At 40.6% G+C, this 19,312-nt stretch overlaps 1 protein-coding gene across 1 annotated transcript in view; it reads left to right on the top strand.

The window, feature by feature from the left end:
- Window positions 1-19,312, top strand: part of OSBPL11 (oxysterol binding protein like 11) — a 37,974-nt gene that overhangs the window by 1,568 nt on the left and 17,094 nt on the right. The window contains exons 2-5 of the mRNA XM_082057098.1: window positions 14,285-14,353; window positions 15,436-15,611; window positions 16,393-16,472; window positions 16,876-17,058. Of these exons, the coding sequence (XP_081913224.1) occupies window positions 14,285-14,353; window positions 15,436-15,611; window positions 16,393-16,472; window positions 16,876-17,058 (508 nt within the window). The remainder of the gene's footprint in view (window positions 1-14,284; window positions 14,354-15,435; window positions 15,612-16,392; window positions 16,473-16,875; window positions 17,059-19,312) is intronic.

The raw sequence follows: 19,312 nt of genomic DNA, 5'->3' as shown, positions 1-19,312 counted from the left end.
TATTGGTTGCTTTATCTGCTGTTTCTAGTCACTCCTAAACATTTTTTAAACTATGAATTTTCTAATGAAAATTGCTACTGCTGTGACCAAGCACTTACTGTCCATGTATTTCACACGTGAAACACAGGAGTAAGTTTATGCTATCAAAATGGAACTATTTTATGTGGAGTTGGAGATAGTGGAAGGGATGAGACACCTGGTTTGCCTGCACCTCTTTGGTATAATGTTTGAGATGGTGGTCACAGGTCAGTGCTATGCAGTGGAATTCACTTTTAAAAATTATCCATCTAAGTGTTTTGTTTCTTCTTTCAGTGCTGTGACTTACAGAGCAAAAGTTGAACAGACTCACTTAGTGACAGCCAGTTTGGTGGCTTGATGTCTGTAAGAGGAACTGTCCACGTTATTACTTGCAGCTGAGAATATCTAGTTTAATATGCTCTAATACTCTAGTGCAAATTATTTTTTTTCCTAGATCATCTGGACAAGTTTAACATACTGATTATATTATTATGGACACTTGAAGTACCTCACTGTTAATCTCCACTCTGTTGGAAAACAATTATTTACTCCTACATTTGTCTCTATATCTAATTACCCGCAAAATATCACCTTTCACCCCTGCCTCCTTAGGAAGTACTCCTGGATGGTATGGTGTAGCTTAGTTTTCAATTTGTGGATTACTTCAATTCTAAAATGTATTTGACAAAAGAAAGACCCTTCTAACGATAAATCAATGTGTAAAATATGGGGTTTGACTTTTATTTTTATTTTATTTTTTTTCTTTTTTTTTTTTTTAACTTTTACAGCAGAGTGTGAGCAATGTGGGGTGATGCAGCTTGTCAGGGTCCTGAAGTCCTCACTCAGTGGAGACTGCACTGATGCAGATGTATAACTCTGTATTTGTCAAAAGAGCTGTAGCATAGTTGTCAGACAAATGGGACAACGGGTACTTGATACTTTAATGCTCCAAATGGGGAATTATGACTATGGAAAAAAAAAAAGATCTCCAGCACTGCTGGAACCTGTAATAATGAAAACTGAATCTGTCAAAGAGTTAGAAAGTCCCACATACTTGTGGTAAAGTGCATGTCTAGAAAATAAAAAATGGAGCAGAAAGTCTAACCAGATATTTTTTGTAGGGCAATATTAGGGAGGTTTTTAAATAGCTGTGATAGACCAGATATTTATCGCAGTGGACAAGAGGCAACCAGAGGCTGCTGGACACGTCAGATGATGCAGAGATAGAGCTGAACCTCTTTGTAGACTTTGCCTGTAGCCCATGCACAGCGAGCTCAGCTGGGACAGTAGCGCCTCCTTCACTATTTGTAGGGACTCCATTTCTTCAGAGGACAGGAAGATACTTTTTGGACTTAATAATTCTTGAGAAACTGCTCTTCTAGACATCTGACAGGAAATGATCTTGTTCACGTATGCATATATGATCAGCGTTAAAATGTGTCTGAGAGCAGCCAAACCTCAGCTGCATTTTCTTGGCCAGGGTGAGGAATAACATGAACATTAATGTGCAGTTCAATAAATAAAAAGAGCTGGAGAGACTGTGCTGCACCCTAAACTCTTTACCCCTGTTTCATTTAGAGAAACATTTACTATGAGGTTAGACTTCTGAATAACTTCAAATTATTAAAAGATGACTTGGTAAAGTAATTTAAGATTATAACGTTTTCTAAACAGCTTTGTTTTCAGCAGTAACCAAAACTAGGAAGGAAGTGTAATGTTGCCCGTATAAAGAATTATTTGCATTCAACAGTTTGATTTTTGACCGTCCTCGTTTTGTTTTGCCTTGGTCTAACTGAAATAGAGTGGTTTCAAATCAGTGAAAGGAGACAGCCTTGGCAGGTGCTTCTGTAACCTGTGAATCATAGTCATTCAAATAACAAAAATTTCACAGCCAGAAAGCAGAATCTGTATCTATGAGCTAAATAGAGAGTTGGTCAGAATATGTGCCAGAGAAGTATAACAAGTCCCTTCAGCCTGGCTTTTGGATAATTTTGAGAGAAATGACTTGCAATAACTGGTTTTCATTTAGCTACAAAATTGAAAGTTCAAAGCACTGTGGTTGACTAGAGAAACAAGATTGTCTTACCCAGTTGGAGACATGCTAATGTGCTGTCCTCTTACATTTTTCTTAGTGGTTCTGCTCTCGAATACATACATCAGCTGCTATTAAAAGGATTCCCAGCATTTCTTCCCTTACTGGCAGAAATACATGTAAGATGTTCCTGAATTTCCCAAATGATTGCTTATTTTTAAGCTTACAAGTTATATTTCAAAATGTACTTCCTTTTTGGTTGTGTGAGTGTTTTTGTAGATAACTGCCTTTTTTCCTTATTTTGGAAATGGTTTTAGCATCTGCTCACTATGGATTAGGCATATATGTTTAGGATTTTTTTTTTTAATTCATGCTATCTTGCAAAAAGGATCTAATTAGTAATAATAAAAGGAAGTGTCTTGAAATTGGTACAATCTTGTTGAGTGGGTGTTGATAAGAATCCTTTTTGAGGGTGGCGTTGATGTCAGTCTTAATTTCTAGAAAAATGTGTAGAGTTTTTACAGGTTTTGTGCATTTTAGTCACATTCCAAGAATGTTTGATCTCAGGAGGATAAACTTCGTCAGTTTGGCCTTTAAAGCTGAAACTGGCTTGATAGAAACAGATGCAGGAGGTAAAGGCAGCAGAAGGTTCAACAGCGCTCGTGTTGCAAACCTTTCCCTTGCTGGTCCTCCCGTGTTCTTGTTTCTGAACTTAACATTTCTCATCATAGTATTAATATAAGCATTGAATTCTTGCTTAGGCTGCAACAGAGTGTGTTAGCTGACCTAATTAACTCTGCACCCCTGAGAGCAGGACAGAATTTAAGTTAAAGTCCCTATCACTTGATAAGTAGAAGAAACCTTGCAAAGCTTCATGTAAATATTAGTGTCACTCTAGGGCAGTTCTCTCTAATACTGCTACTCCTTTTTATTACCCATCTCCATTGTTTTCTACCTTCACTGCTTAACACAAAATGCTTAGGGATTCCACGTGGAATTATTGTATATTTACTGTAATCAGTGACTGTGAACTGCTTCCTTGTGCACAACTGCAGAGGGAGGCTGTAATTTTGGGGTGTTACCTGGGTGGTCTGGCGAGGGCTGCTCCCCGTCTGTTGCAGCTCACCCCATGTCCCTGGTGTCCTGCTGGCATTGGAACCTGCTGGCATTGTGACATCAAGGCGCCAGCCACCAACAGGGATGGAGTTTCTGCCACCCTCGCCGCTTTCGGGTTGGCTGGTGGCTCTGATGTTGAGCTTGCATCAAAGTGAGCCCTGATCTTCCTCGCTTCTGTTGCTGGTGACTCGTGGAGATGCCTCACCACTGTGTGGCCTTCAGAAAGCCCTCGCTGCTCGCTTTTGCTGGCCTTCTGAGATGTGATGAACTGGGTGCTGAAAAGAAGAGTTTCTGAGGTGGTTGCTGGGGAAACTCAGAATTTATTTTTGCAATTTTGTAAATTGTATTCCATTTTATTACTAAAAATCAGATTAAGATGGCTGTCACATTTGTTTCACGTGCTGGAGGGAAATGACTGAAAAACCTGCTGCCTGAATTTCTTTATCCTCATTGGAGTCTTTGCTTAATTCATAACACCAATTTAGAAATGCTGCACTTCACCTAATTTGCTCATTAAAATAGACAAGAAGCCTGTGTTTAAAGTGGTCAGCTGGTTATATCCACCTCAGGATCCATTCTGTGTTATTAAAATGTTAAGGTCACTGTTTATCAAGCTGATTTTAAAACACTTGCTGAAGCCCCAAGCATTTTTCACAAGGCAGGTGAGCCATTCATGTTCACACAGGTATTTATGACCTGGAAGAATGGGGTTGGAGTAGAAGGAAGCTCAAATGCATTGTAAGTTAAGACAAGGGGTAATAAGCAGATAGAGTTGGGGAAATAGGCTTGGCTAATTTAAACAGGAGCTTCATGATGGCTGATGTTCTAGTAAGGAACCTGAACCTCATTTCTGAACCAGGTCAGCAAGGTCTGGGTTCCCTTCTCCAGCCCCTGCGGCTCCTCAGCGAGTGGTTGTTGAGAGCACTCTCCCTCTCTTGCTTCTCAAAGCATCCTCATGTTGAACAGGCAGGTTGTGAAAACTCGCTGGGGCAGGGGTGACAATGTGGGTGGGGGTTCGTTCTGGCATTGCAGGATACCTGTGTTAATACTAGGATATTCCTTTAGCGTTCAAATTAAGCTAAACCAAAGATGCACAAACTTTTGAATAGTTTCTAAATATCAAATGATATGTGCTTTGCATGGAATAGATTTCTGTAGGAGTTAATGGCCATTACAAATGTCTGTCTGTCACTAAGTGCAAAGGGTGTTTTTCAACTTCACCTTTTCTAATGTACTTGCATAGCAGCAAGTTAATTAAACTTGACTACAACATTAACAGCCTGCTCTGTCGCACACCTTCTCTCCCCAGAGGGAAGATGAAAAACAAACTGCGTGCGGCTGACCTAATCACATTGCTTAATGCAGAAGGTGCCAGCTGCTGCTGCTAGGTTGTACTAGATAGGTTCTTGTGTTGTGCTCATGGTACCATGAAAATGAAGGCACGGGTGCAAAGACATGTGTTTACTGAAGGATGTTGCCTGGACATGCACTCTGATCACCTGGCAGTGCCAATGAATTCATCTTGTAGGGGATTACTGCCTGCTGGTAATGCTGCTGGAGAACTTTTCTTTTTAGGGTGTTTGCAAAGCTGATACCATTTCAGATTTTCTGTATTGTGATTCTGTGATATGGGAGGGGACTACAGACTGAGGTGCTGTTACTTCATGTGTGTTAAGCTATTATATATTTGCCAACCAGTAATGCCTCTGCTTTGGAGCAGGAATATCCATGTTGGGGGAAGGCTTTTTGCTATGGGTGTGCATTTTTTGCCTTTTTTCCTTCCAGGTGTAAATTCCTGAGCTTTTGATGAGGCTGGAAATCTTTAAAATCTTGATTAGTGCTTAGAGGTTGGCAGATCAGGTTCCTGAAGAGCCCAGTTTGCTTTGGGAAGTTGGTTTAGTTTGTTGCAGTGGAGATTAAAAAGAAAGTCAGAGTTCTGCAGGGCAGAGCTGCAGGATGCTATAATAAGGAGCTGATTTCTGTCTCTGACTTCCTCTCTGGTAGCAGCCGTATTCTTTAAACTGGTTTCCACTGTAATCACTGTGTGTTCCTCTTTTTTGTCTCAGAGGCCTAGTTTGGAACAGTTTGCTCTGATTTTGTATAACTTTTACAGGGTCACAGCTGCAGCTGAAATCAGCAGAAGCTGTGACTGGAATGTATGAAGAAGATAAAACAAAAATTGGGCCACAACTGAGGCTGAAAATTCGTTGTGCCTCAGTTCCCTGTCTGTAAGATGGGATGATAAATGTCTGTGTCCTTGTGTTGTTTGGTACATGACACCTTCATTAATCTTGATGATGATCACAAGAAAAGAAAACAATAAGGAAACTTTTTATTGAAATTGTGTGAATACCAAATGAATAGTACCTGATGTTCGTTGCATGATGAAAAGGAGACGTTTTTAATAATTCCTTGTCTGGGAATTGCTGTCCACCCAAAATGCTGAACAGTAAAGTAGTCCTGCTCTTTTTATGTATTGTCATAATGATAGGTGGCTAACACAAGTGCTTTCTTAATTAGTTTTTAAACCTGAGTACCTTACGCCTTAATTTTAATGTAGGAATATTTTCCTTTAATTTATGTATATGAAAGAATAATTTGGGTTGGGAGTGACCTCTGGGAAATCTCTACTCCAGCCTTCTGCTTGAAGCAGGGCTAGCTTCAAAATTAGAACAGGTCATTTGAGGCCTTCTCTGGTTGAGTTTTGGGTGCCTCCACGGACAGAGACCACCCCCCACCAGCCTTTCTGGGCTCCTCTTGCAGTGCTTATCCCCTCTCACTGTGAAGAATTTTTCCTTGTGTCCAACACTAAATTTTTCTTGCCACAAGGTGAGGTGGTCACCGCTTACCCTTCTGCTCTGTATCTCTGAGAAGAGTCTGACTCCATCTTCTCCATAGGTAGAGGAGACAGTGGTGAGATCCTCATGGAGCCTTCCCTTCCCCTGAAGGAGACTGAACAGGCCCAGGTCCATCAACCTTTTCTTCTCTGGCATGACATACGCAGCTTGCACTGGCCCATGGGCTAGTCCATCCCAGGTGCAAGGCTTTGCGTTGCTTTTGTGCAAGTTCTGGTGGTGTTGGTCAGCCTGTTCCTCTGGACAGTCAGGGTCCAACCCACCCTCCCACGTCCCACCTGCTCCCTGAGGTTTGCTCTCACCTAGGAGGCTGCAGGGAGTGTGTGCTGGTCCAGCAGCCAGCTTAGAGGTATTTCATGGTATTGACCCATGTATTGCACCACTTGTGACTGCCAGTTGGATTTCAAACCATTGGCTACTGCTTTTGCAGCCTGGTAGTCCACACAGGTTTTTGCATGTGCTGTTGCACTCCAGGCTTATGGCTTTTCTGAATATTTAGATAGCGTAGTCAACTAAGTGTGTTCTTGCTTGGAAGATAGTGGTAATTGCTATCCTCTGTTTATATGAAATGTCTCAAAAATGGTTCAAAAATAATTTTTAAAAGGCAAGAGGCTTATCTGGAGTAGCTGATCAGTGTATTTACCTTCCATTTAATAGCCAGTGTTTTATTACTGCAAAGTCCAGGATGGCAACATGTAATTGTCAATACAATCTTTTTAAAGTCATAATCACAAACAAGTCTTAGAACTGGGAGGGCGTATCTGTGTATTTCTAATAGGATAAAAGCTGCTAGATTAGAAGCAGACCAAAATACCTTGGGATGGAATGTGTAGTAAGCTAAACCACACTGGGCTGTGCTTGGAGTAACTAAGTGATGTGAAGGTTTGTTCGGCTGCTGTCTGTGAGTAGTGCTGACAGGGGGCTGCTGCTTTCCGGGGTGGGGTAGGTCAAAGGTCATCTGAAACTGCAAAGATGCTCATCGATCAGTGTGTTCATCTCACCTATGTTATGCTAGTACTGTTTGTGGAGCAGACTAGTGTTCATTTGACTGCTTGAGCTTATCTGAAAGTACTGCAAGGGAGAGTTTGGGGTTTAAGTAACAATAATATGTGAAATGGGGTGCTATGGGGTGCTACTGTAAACTGGTAACATAAATGGTGGCAAAGCTGCAGGCAGCAGTTGTGCTCCAGAGGTTTGTAGTGGAGAGTTCAGACCTTTTGAGGTATCTTTTTATGTATATTCCAGCTCTAAAATGTTGTTGTCTAAATCTGCAGTTGTATTTTTGCAGGGGTAGCTTGAGTAGTAGTTAGCATTGTGGAAAAATCTGCAAGGCTTGCTCCTGACTCTTGGGTCCAGCTTCAGTTGCGTTACGCTGACGCAAATCCACAAATAAATTGGATGTGAGTGGAGTTCTTGCTGACTTGAGGTGTTCACGTATGTGCAAGAGAAATTGCTTAGTTGAAGCTTGCTGCAGTTTTTTTTCAGGCAGATTTATTTTGAGAGCTAAAGAGAGCTCTAAATGATAAAATAGTTAAATAATCAGCTTTACACTGGTCCAATGAGAACAGTGTTTTGCTACTTATTGGTTAAATATTGTATATTTCCTTGTTTTCTGTTGCTACCCTGCAAAAACGTTACAATGCAGTTTAATTCGTGTATAAGTGACCTGTGGCATTAATGCACAAAAGAGGAGAATCAAATGCAGGTTTAATTAAAATGGTTTTTAAAAAAAACTTGTAAGCTTGTTTTATCATTCCCCTTGAGAACTTGTGTTGATAGAAACTTGAGGTACAAACACAAGTGTTGTGTTGGTAGCAGGGTCTGGGGGGGTTTAGGGGTGGGAGAGCCCCTCACCCCACATGGGAGCCTGGGCTGTGTTGTTCTGTGCTCACGGATGGGTGACAGCCTATTTTGGCTCTGCTGCACCCTTCCTTCGTACAGAAGCCTTTGCATCTCTGCCAGAACTTATCTTACCACGTACTCCTGTAAACCTGTAAGAGCACAGATAAATTTTTGTCTCTCATGAGGATGTGTGTGTTGCTTGCACGCTTGTGGCCAAGTGGTAGGTGTTCTGAAGCATCCCAGAGTCTACTGTCAATGTTCTTGTCATGTTGTTGGACCTGTTTTCCTTGTTGGTTTCTAAACTTATAATTGAATAGTCAAACACATGAGCTGAAGAGCAGAGGCTTTGCTGCTGCTTTACAGTTGACTGAAAGGGCACTGCTGGTGAATTGTACAGCAAGGGTAGTTTTTTCTTCCAAAAGCTGTTTGCAAAAGCAGAACTGATTTATTGATGTAGATACTCTGTAAACAACACAGGGCCTTTCCTCCTTACCTTACTGGGTGTACTGGGGAACCCACACATCAACAAGCCGTGGGACTGGAGTGTGTCGTGGTGGTTTTCTGGGAGCAAGTGATCTCTGCAGTTGCAGATGTACCCAAAGTTGCTGCTGCTGACATAGGTTTTATTTTTTCTTCTCCTCTGCCCTTTCCTTCCACATAACAAAAAGAGGAATCAGTGCACTTTGAAGTGGTCAGCAAGGGAAAAAACAAGCTATTACAGATGGCAAGCCCATGGACAGATAGAGATTAACAAGTTCAGTGAAAATGGTTACTTCTTTTTTCAAACTGTGTAGTCAGAACCAGTCACTGGCTTGCTCTGTTACAAACCTGATTTCTTCTTTTCTTTATGCTCTGCTAGCTTTTAATCTGAAGACAATCTCTTTCGCCAGGTTTTTGCAGCGTGCTGTGAGCTCAGTAGTAGGGAGCTTCTTCCCTTGGCCAGGGCCTGAAGACACCATCACAGCAGCAGCTGTGGCAGTGGGATCCCTCTTTAGGAGCCTTCTCTGGCATCTGTATGGGCTCCAGGCTCCTGGTCATCTTTTCTACTGGAAGCAAATCCACCCATACTCAGCTGTTCTTGATGCCAGGCCTTGCGCAAGGCCGTGGGGAAGCCTTTGGCCACCACATTTGCTCCTGAAACAGCTGTTCGGTCTTCAGAGACCTGGCTGCACAAAGCATCCCACACAGTGCTGTCTGGGTCCCAGTGAAATTAAAATCATCAGAATGGCGGTCTTGCAAGTTTTCTGCAGTCGCGTTCCAGATGGGTGTCATTTTGTGCCAGTGTTGGCGGTGATTTCTTCATGTGGGGCTTTTGGGGAGAGCTGCACCATGAGGGGTGTGGGAAGGACTTCTGCATCGGGTTTTGTTCTTGAAGAAAGTGTTGGCCTGGTGCTCGGCAGGTGTGAGCCTGCGTGTCTTGGCTGGAGCTCCTGAGAGACGTCATTCTGGGACTGCTGGTCCTCTGCATCTGCGTCCAAGGCTTGGGTGCTGCATGTCAACAGGATACAGGGGGAGTTTAGCTTAAATATCACTCTCATGTTCCTCCCCCAGGACAGGAGACAAGCCCACAAGGCACTGACAGCTGATGCAATGTAAGAGGCATAATAGAAAAGGACAAATAAGACTAAAGAAGGATAAATAAACTAACAATAATCCTTTGTAAAAGCTTTATACCTATTGTATTTTAGTAGCACTTGGATATGTAGAAATCTGGCTTGTGGTAAATGTTTTTGAAGACAGGGAGGGGTAGTTTTCTGGAAAGAATGTGAACTGGTTTGTAATTTATTGACTTCAGGCGTTTGCTTACAGTCCATCTCACAACATTTACAAACTAAAAAAGTGTGATAAATGGGCAGCCAATTCAGTGGTGTTCAGCCTTTGAAAAAGGAAAATAAAGCAAAACAAAAAAAAACCAAACAAACAAAACACCACAACCAAAAAAACCCCCAGAAACCCCCCCCAAAAAACCAAACCCAAACAACCCAGAATTTGGGGGCTGGTAAATGGGCTGGGCTGGAGTTCAAATAGTGAGCCATGAGTTTGTGCACACATTTTTTCCTGGATTGTGACTTGCCCAGTATCCTCACTTAAAGCTGAAATATTTTTACATCTTTAAGGATGTGACAAATCTGTTGCAACACTTAAACTTTTTTTTTTCTGTCCTTCTTTGAAAGGACACGTGAATTTTTGCATAAATATGGACTTCAGGGGTTGTTGACTCATTGTTGCTGAGCTGTTGCTGTTCCTTTGACAATCTGAGACTGCTGTGAGCGTTTCGAATGGCAACAACAGCAGCATCTTGGCTATGAAAAGGTACCCGTACCCATAGGTACATGTACATGCACGTAGGCGTGAATGCAAAGGTTTTTCTGAAGTTGGGAAGGATCCCTGTGCAGCCAAGCTGTGCTGTCAATGTTGAGATAAGTTATTCAGTGGTTTAAGTCAAACTCACTTGTGAAATCTGTTTTCTAGAAGTCAAAAACCCCAATGTGGAGAATTGTGGGGGTTTCTCAAGTGCAGAAGTGGCTTTGAAACTACAGTAAAACCTGTTTTATTAGAAACAATGTTGGAAGATCTTGCTCATATTTACTTACTGCAGTTTTCTGTGAGCAGAGCCAGGGCCTGAACCACTTGTTCTCAAAATCTACCCTCTTAAAAGTTTTCTGTAGTGCTCTGAAGAGCTTTGCTGTTAATTCCATACCACTGAAATATTACTGGAGTTTTGTGCATTTTTTTTTTTACACTCTTAACTGCCTTACAGCACTGATTTAGCAACAATTATTTTTTTTAACCCTTGCTGTGGAGACACTAATCTGAAAATCATTGAAAAAATGCTCTAGTTATAATTCCACAGCTTTCTTGTTCATAAATAATACTGGGAAAGATTTTCTGTATTCATAGGAAAGTACTAATGCTTACCCCAAAGATTACCTTAACTGTAGTTCTGTAATGGGTTTGTACAGTTATAGGATCTACCTTTTGTGAACTGGAATCTGCAGACTGGATTAAAATCTTTTTTTAGTGTGTAAAATTGTTAATTATTTAAAAATAAGCCTTAGTTTCTGTGTTGAAAATGCCCTGGCCCATGCGGCGTTGGAATTTGTGCTACGAGAGTGTGATTACTGCTTGTAAGGTCTGTTCCTGCTCCCATCTCTTTGGGCTTTGGCTCCTCTCACATCCTCTCGTCTCCCTAAAGGCAAACCATGGCTCGGGCTCATCCTTGGCAGTCGGTGTATTATTGAAAAGTCATAGAATGTCCTGAGTTGGAAGGGACCCACAAGGATCATCGAGTCCAACTCCTGTCCCTGCATGTGACAGCCCCATAGTTCACACCATGTGTCTGAGGGCATTGTCCAGTCTCTTCTTGAACACTGTCAGGCTTGGGGCTGTTCCAGTGCTCCAGCACCCTCTGGGTGAAGAACCTTTACCTAATATCCAACCTGTTATGTCCAATCTTTTCCTAATGTCCAACATGTTATAATATGTTCCCCGCCTGCTGCAGAGGTTGGTCTGTGCAGGAACCCCCTCAGCTGAGCAACCTGGACCTTGGGACTCGCACCACCCATTGCTGCTGCGTGTTGGGCTCTTCTCGCTTAGCTCTGGCAATCAGTGCTTAGTACATTTCCATCATTTTTGTGGAGTAAATAAAGTGGTCTTGCTTGTGAACGGGAGATACCTGCTAAATGTACTCCCGAGCTTTACCTGGGACACTGAGATGTGGCTCTTCTTTGGGAGATGCTGGGTTTGGGGACACCTGTGTGCAGAGTTACGGATTCCGAAGCAGCTGGTTGGTGTGCTTGGCATCGTGCACGTGTGCTCATTTGCTGCAACATTCTCCTGCCAGACCAGCAGTGTCCACAGGGCTGGAGGTGACTGGCTTGCTTGTCCTTGGTCACTTTCTTAGACTTCTCTAGGAGGCTGTTTTTAAATTTTTTTCCTTTAAACCGTCGCCTTTTGGGACTACCACAGCTAGAGATAGGACTTATTGAAGAAGAGGCATTTGGAGAAGTTTGGGTCTAGTCAAAGTGAAGGTGAAGGAGTGGAGGTGAAGGAGAAATGCAGTCAAGTGCTTGTTTGGCGTGGAAGTACGTCACCGAGAGGGCTGCATTCCCTTCCATGGCTGGCTTTTTTTACTTCTGAAGAGTGACAAGATCAGTTGTCTCATCAGTCACAATCAAATAAGTGATGTCCCTGCTCATTGCAGGGGGGTTGGACTAGATGACCTTTGAAGGTCCCTTCCAACCCAAACTGTTCTATGATTCTAAACATGTTGAATAACTTTAATTGAAGACTGTTTAATGAATGGACTTGCCAAGGCCATACATGTATCACTACTGTGTTCGTTGCAGTCTGGTGTTACCTGTCTGATTTTACTTGGGTTCTGTTAAACACACCTCGATTTAAGCAGGGAGTTAGTGGCTGAGTGTGCAGGGCTCTGGATGATGTCTAACTGCAAAGCTAGGGTGGAGTTTACATTCATTAAAACTCAAAAGCAATTAGTTGTGACTAGGGACAATTTTCAAACGATTAAAAACCAAGCTCATACATTTTTATGATTATGCAGTCTCATAGTTTTCAGCTAAATTAAGACAGCAAGCAAGTCTAAACTGTACTTCCCTTGTATGCCAGTAATAACAAAAGAGAGGCGTCTGCACAGGATGAGTTGGATTATGTCTCCTTTAGTGTTTTTGTACACTTAAAATATACAATAGCCTGAATACCCTCTGCTCTCCTTGCTTTTATTTTTATCTGTAGTAGCACTTAATGAGCTGTTAGAAATTAAATTCCTAGATAGACCTGTTGGCTGCTCTCCATTGCAGGATATTACTGCAATACTAATTGCCAGAGTAGTAGCTAGAACACACGTTTTTGCTTTTAAATGTAAAATTAAAAATCAGCAACTTGTATTTTGTTTGTTTGGTTGTTTTTTTTCTTTGAAAACTTACTTTCTCGCATCTCTCATATGACTAGTATTACTGAATGGCAGTGATGTACTTTGAGGTTATCTTCATTAGTAGCATCCTAAATAGCTTACTTTAGGATGAACCTTAGAGTAGCATGTTATATTTATCAAATCGTCAGGTATCTAATTAATCTGATGATACTGACACTATCTATAAATGAGGTGTAGGCAGAAGCTTCAGCTGGTTTGAATTTTACCCCAGTACTTAGTCCAGCTTAGTCTTCACGAATGGGGATGATCCTTTGGCTCTAGTAGTCCCATTTTTTTTCCCCCACCTTTTTCTTTTTTGCTGATATGGAGATACTTTGACCTCTTAACTGAGACAGATGGCTTCTCCAATGGACTGGGAATGATTTTAATTTAATCTTCAGCATACTATGAGTTACAGAACTTTTAATTAAAAATCTAAGTAAAATGGTTCAAATACAACTTTCTTTTAAAAAACAAATAGTGCCTGATATCTGGGTCATTGTTTCAATTATTCATCGGAATAATAGGAACTTCTTTTCTCGTGCTGGACCTGAATTGTCTATCAAGAGCGTGTTGTTCAGTGTAGGATTATGCCCTACTGTAAGAGGCGAGGGCATTGAGGTGGCATTTCTAAAATTATGGGAATGTACAGTATAAAGCAGGCCTTTAAGCTGTGGTTTTAAGATGATTAGTTCATAGCCATAAGACCTGCAAGACTTATTTAGGATGATTGGTCACATATTTTGCCTATAGTGAGATGAAGCCTCCATGCCCAACACTCTTGATGGGTTCTCATTTTTGGTGGATGTTGCAAGTTGAGGCTTTGAAAGAGAAACTACCTGATTTTCCTGCCAGGCCAGAGGAGGAGATGTTTTGGCTTCTGTTTTACATTTCGGAATATCTTGATGTGACCTGCACCCGCACGTTGTGTCCTGTAGAACATCTGTTCAAGTGCGTGATTGTTCGTGTGGTCAGGAAGGATTTGGGGCACGAAGGATAGATAAAACCACACTGGTGTAGGAGTCTCTAGGGACTGCTTTTAGTTAGTCACCATCCTCAAGATTCTGTTAGTAAGCTCGTGAAAGTTAATTTTGTTCAGGAGTCTAAAAATACAAAGCTTGGAGGAAGCAGAAAGCAGGAGCAGCGTGGACACTAAGTCTTTAATTACCCCAAACTAGTGCAGATATGTCCAGGAGAGCCTGCTGAATAAAACCCAAGTATTGGTGAAACTAATTATGACTCAAAATTATTTGAGGTTCAGTAAGTCTCGTTAAACTGTCCTATGAAATAATTTTAGAAATGAGGCTGAAAAAAAAAAAAATCTGTTAACTGTGGGTAGTTTGATTAAAATAGTAGTACCAGTCTAAAAAGGAAGGTGAAAATTCATTTTCTGAAAGTAGATAATGATGATCAAAAGCTGGGAAGGAAGATCTAAAATGTAACTGGTATTGTCTGATTGCTTTTATCTTTTTTTTTTTTCCTTAATAGTGATCACATGGAAAATATTTGTGGCTACTTAATGAAATATACCAATCTTGTCACTGGTTGGCAATATCGGTAAGTCTTTTATGGTGATTTTTAGTAATGTTGGTCTTTTGAGGCATCTAGATGAACATGTTTCATATTTTTTTAATAATACTTGGATTTTCCCTTTTTCTATTAGGCAAACTTTATGGAAGAGCCTTAGGCTTTTGTCAGTATAGATTAAGCTAATTTGTTGGTAAATATTACTTGTATTAAGGCAGGGATAAGAAAAAATGCATAGAAAATATGAAGCAGTTAACGCATTTGGCGGCTTATAACTGTACTTGTTTGTGTAAAACAAACAAAACCCAAACTAACAAAAAACCAAACCAGCATTCTTTTTCCTTTTTCCTTTTCTACTGAGTCTTCAGCTTTATACAAAATCACACCAGTGTTTAAAAAAAAAAAAATAAAAAATTGTCTTTACTGAAAATTCAAACTCAAGCAAGCTTTTCCCTTTAGTTCTCCAGGATGTGCCTCTCCTGGAATAACTCACATTACTTTGGCCAAAGAAATGTGAGTTTCCTGCTCGATGCTGTTCCTAGGGCAGCACAGAGCAACCAAATTACTGTTGGTGAAACGAGTGCTTAGCACACCACGCTGCCCACATTCCTACCATGCTACCACCAGCATGCAGTGACTTGTTTCAATACTCATTTGAATAGTTGAAGCATAATGTCCACTTCATTATTATTATTATTATTAAATCTGGAATTGCTTCAGTTTCACAGTTTCATATCTCAACTGTTTTGTATGAGGGGCTGTTTTATCCTTAATTTATGAAGTTTAAGGATGTATTAAGCCTTAGACATTCAGGATATTCTTTTGATTCCCAAAATCTTGCAATAGCACTTTTCTGTGGGCGCAGCTGTTCTGTTATGCAGTCTGTGGTCTCTGAGAAAAAAATTGGTAAGAACTTAATTTTTATGCAGTCTTTTTGGGGATATAATTCATATGTTTGGTATTTTTATCACCTCAGGTCTTTAAGTCCCAACCCCATCTGTACCAACTTGTAACCAAAGTCTTCCCTTTTCCCAGTACCACCCCTCTGCCCCTAAATAAAGGAAAAGAACGAGCTGGTTTTATTTATTGTATTTGCTTTGTTATCATTGCAGATTTTTTGTTTTAAACAATGATGCTGGCCTGCTGGAGTACTTTGTGAATGAGCAGTCCAGACATCTGAAGCCCAGAGGTACCCTGCAGCTGGCGGGAGCTGTGATTTCACCCAGTGATGAAGATTCTCACACCTTTACGGTCAACGCTGCCAGCGGGGAGCAGTATAAACTGAGAGGTAGGGCCTGGGTTCTTGGCCAGGGGTTTCTTCCACTAGAGGACACTCCTGGCTCTCACCTGTGGCTGCTCTGCTGGGCTTGGCAGCAGGTCCAAAGCAGAACTTGTTTGGCGAACTGTTGCAATGAGAGTTATATGTGAAACGTTGCTCTGTCCCGCTCTTCAGTTAGGAACCGTCCTCCTTTATGGGTGGTTCCACACTCTTTGGGTTCGACTTTCAGATGACCATGAACTTCAGGTGTATAAGATGGGATTTAATGTTCATGCACAGCGTCCCTAAATTGTACTGATTCAAACTTTTAAAAATCATTCTAGGTAACAGTACTGTGTTAATGCTTGCAGAGAACTCTGTTATTCCTAATGTTCAGTTTATTAGCCTTCTTGTGATGGTTATAGAAGCCCATTAACTGATTTTGTAGGCTATGGAAATCTGGGCTAATATCTTCTAGTATTTCTTCGATTGAAGCCTTGCTGTCATTTTCTAATTCAGGGTACCTCACTCTTATTCCAGGAGAATGTGTCATGTTGTTGAATTAAAATATGTGTGAGGGGAGTTGCTGTCTGTAGAAGTTATTTCTGTGTTACAAAATTAAATAAAGAATACATGCCTTTTACATTGAACTTGATTTAATGATACAATTAAAGGTGAGCTGAACCAGTTTTAGATTTTAAAAAATCCTTTGCTTTTAGTCTTCTGACTGTTTTAAAGAATTAAGCAGGCTTTTTTGGCCATACTTTGAAATGTCATAATTTACATAATCCTTTTGCTTTGATTTTATTAGCTACTGATGCTAAAGAACGGCAACACTGGGTTAGCAGACTACAGATATGCACACAGCATCACACGGAAGCTATTGGAAAGGTATTGTGCGACTGATAGTTTTGTGGGCAAAATGGTTTAGGCTTGTGGTAGAAGCAGTTGTGAATACAACTGTCCTGCTATCTGAGATGAATACTACAAAAGGGCCTGCGTTTGGGCTTGAAATTTACGTAAAGAAACATTTTCCTGAGTAATAGCTGACTTGTAATAGAAAAATCTAATTTCACAGATTGTTCAAAATTAAACTATACAACAGGGCAACTGTGAGCAGATAGTGGAAAATATTTATTTAGCAGTTGCTACTAGTACATTATTAGGGCTTTGTCATCTGTCCTTGCTGTATAAAAGATAAGAATTAAACTGCTCTGCTGTATCTTTGAAATTGGAATATTTGCTGGTTATTAGGAAGTAATTATGAATGTTTCTCAATATGTTTCTTCACTAGAACAACCCTCCTCTGAAATCTCGCAGCTTCTCTCTTGCATCCCAAGGAAGTGCCAACTCTCCTGGTGTGCAAAGAAGACCCAGTCAAAACGCAGTTTCCTTTTTCAATGTTGGACATCACAGATTGCCAACTGGAAAAAGAGTTCCTATTATGCAGCCAGATCACCTTGTAGATGTTAGAGAGGTTTGTATGCCTTAAATTACCTTATAATCTTTTGAAAGAGATGTCTTATTATTTGTAGGTTGCAGAGAAACCTGCTATTCTTAGTCGGATATATTGTCAGTAGCATGTCCTAAGCTATTATTTCGTAGCTGTGTGAGGATAACTTACTGGCCTTGGCTAATTGTAGAATTATGTGGTGTATATTCTATGACTTTTCTACTCCACAGTAACATCCTGATGCTCAAGGTAGAATTTTCCATGTCCTCATCCTTGCAGGTCCAGCACTACAGGCGACAAGGAATATCCCTAAGGAAGTATAATGTCACATACTATGAGACTATTCTATCACAAACTGCGTTTTTTCCCATGTCAAGCTATAGAAGAATTGTCTAAGCTGTACTTATATCTCCTATGAATAAAGAGGCATCAGTCATGGTTGATGTTTAAGAATACTACTAATACCATGTTCTGGTTTGCTAGTTCACATGGACAAATTGTCTAGGGATGGATGTGACTGAAAAGAGAGCAAAATAAAATGAGCAGCTCTGAAGCATACTTTTTCATTACGCTTTCAGGTGTAGTGTATTTTGGAAAAAACCCAAATAATTGCCTTTCCATCTTGACTGATAGAATGGACTGACTACTGCTTGATTTAACTTGAGAGTTTTTACGGGGTAGATCATGCAGATCTAAAGATAATAATACTAAACCAAAATATGTTGCTGAATTGCAAACCTGTGTTACTTAGTAGCAGTATTGATATCAATGAATATTTTAATGTTAGTGTAATTAGTGTAGTGTGGTATGTTTCTTGGCACAAATAAGTTTCTAATGGAGAGCTCTTTGATTTAGCAAATAAGGATTTAGGACGTGTCAATAGTTAGATGTTGAACTTGGACCAACTGGGGCAGAAGAGTGCTCTGTATTGTAAGTGTCATTAACCTTAAAATATGTGGCTGAGCATTGTGTTAAGTTCATCAGTAGGAGGCTGTAAATCGATATTGAAAGCACTTCCCCTAGTGTGGTTTGCTGTTATCATCGTTGTTCCTTGATTTACCTCAAGTGCTGTGGCATAGCTATTCAGGAAGATAGACCAAGTGACTGCCTGTTCAGATCTTAGAGTCTGTGAATCTCTCTGTTCTTGGACATGTCTTGCCAAAGGGTAACTGCTGCCATCCTGTTTGTACCCCCAAGTAGCAGTAAAGTCTCCTATAGTGCTAATGCAAAGACATGCAAAGTCCTGTCAGGTACCCAGGAAGACTTCAGCGGGCATTTCTGTGGCTGCTGCTTTCTATGAGCTGATTCATCTGCTTTCTCTTCTGGAAGAGAAGTTTCTCTTCCAAATTCATTTTAAAACTGAAGCTTTACAGGTAATTGCTTTTCAGTTTCATTCATCAAGTTACCTCTTACTTGTGATAAACTTCTTACTAGTGTGGTACAACAGTTACAACATATGGTAAACTTAAATATTTGCACTTTACTACTCGGTGCATGAAAACAGCAACAATACAGAATATGGCATGAATATTTACAGAATTTGTGCTAATAGCTCTCTTAGCAGTTCTTTTATCTGTTGTGTTTTGGTGTTTGAGAAGGTGAGGTAATGTTCCAGAAATGACTTTATAAGGTTTTGACTTTTCAAATGGTGATATGGCATTCAAAATTCAAGGGAGGAAAGAGGAGAGTGTGTGATCTGGAGCACTGAAGCAGGGGCTTGTGTCCTCTCATTGGGATTCTCACTGGCCTGATCCTGGAACAAAGTGCTTAGGTGCTGCCACATAGGAAATGACTAAGAATGAAGAATCACCAGAAGGTTTGTGGTGATTTGTTAACTATTATCTGTGGTTTTTCTTTTGTCTTTTTTTTTTTTTTTTCCAGAAGTGTTTTTCGAAGTATTGGAATAAGAGTTGCACACAAAAACTTTTATTGTGTTCATGACTAGAAAGAAAATAAGATATATGTTCTGATAGCAGCTGGTGTGTTTGCGTGGGCAAGGCTGCATAATTGTTGTATTAACTTTCTGCCCTGTCACTCCTGGGACATGTGGATGCTGACTGAGCAGAGTTAACTCTGCTTCCAAAGAGCTGATGCTCTGTAAATTCACACCAGAGCACATCATGTAGCCAAGCCCTAAAATGTTCCGAATACCTACTGTGAACTTTGATAAATAGATATTGCTTAAGTATTTGTTGCATAAAACCTTCCTGGAAGGAAGGCAGGCAAAGGTACTGAAAAAAGTAATCAAGATACTGCTAGGAACAGTGAATTAAAAAAC

This window comes from Streptopelia decaocto (genome assembly GCF_964273445.1).
Source record: "Streptopelia decaocto genome assembly, chromosome: 6".
In the NCBI taxonomy this organism is placed as follows: domain Eukaryota; kingdom Metazoa; phylum Chordata; class Aves; order Columbiformes; family Columbidae; genus Streptopelia; species Streptopelia decaocto.
The sequence above is the reverse complement of the archived record's forward strand: the minus strand, read 5'-3'. Positions and strand labels throughout refer to the sequence as shown.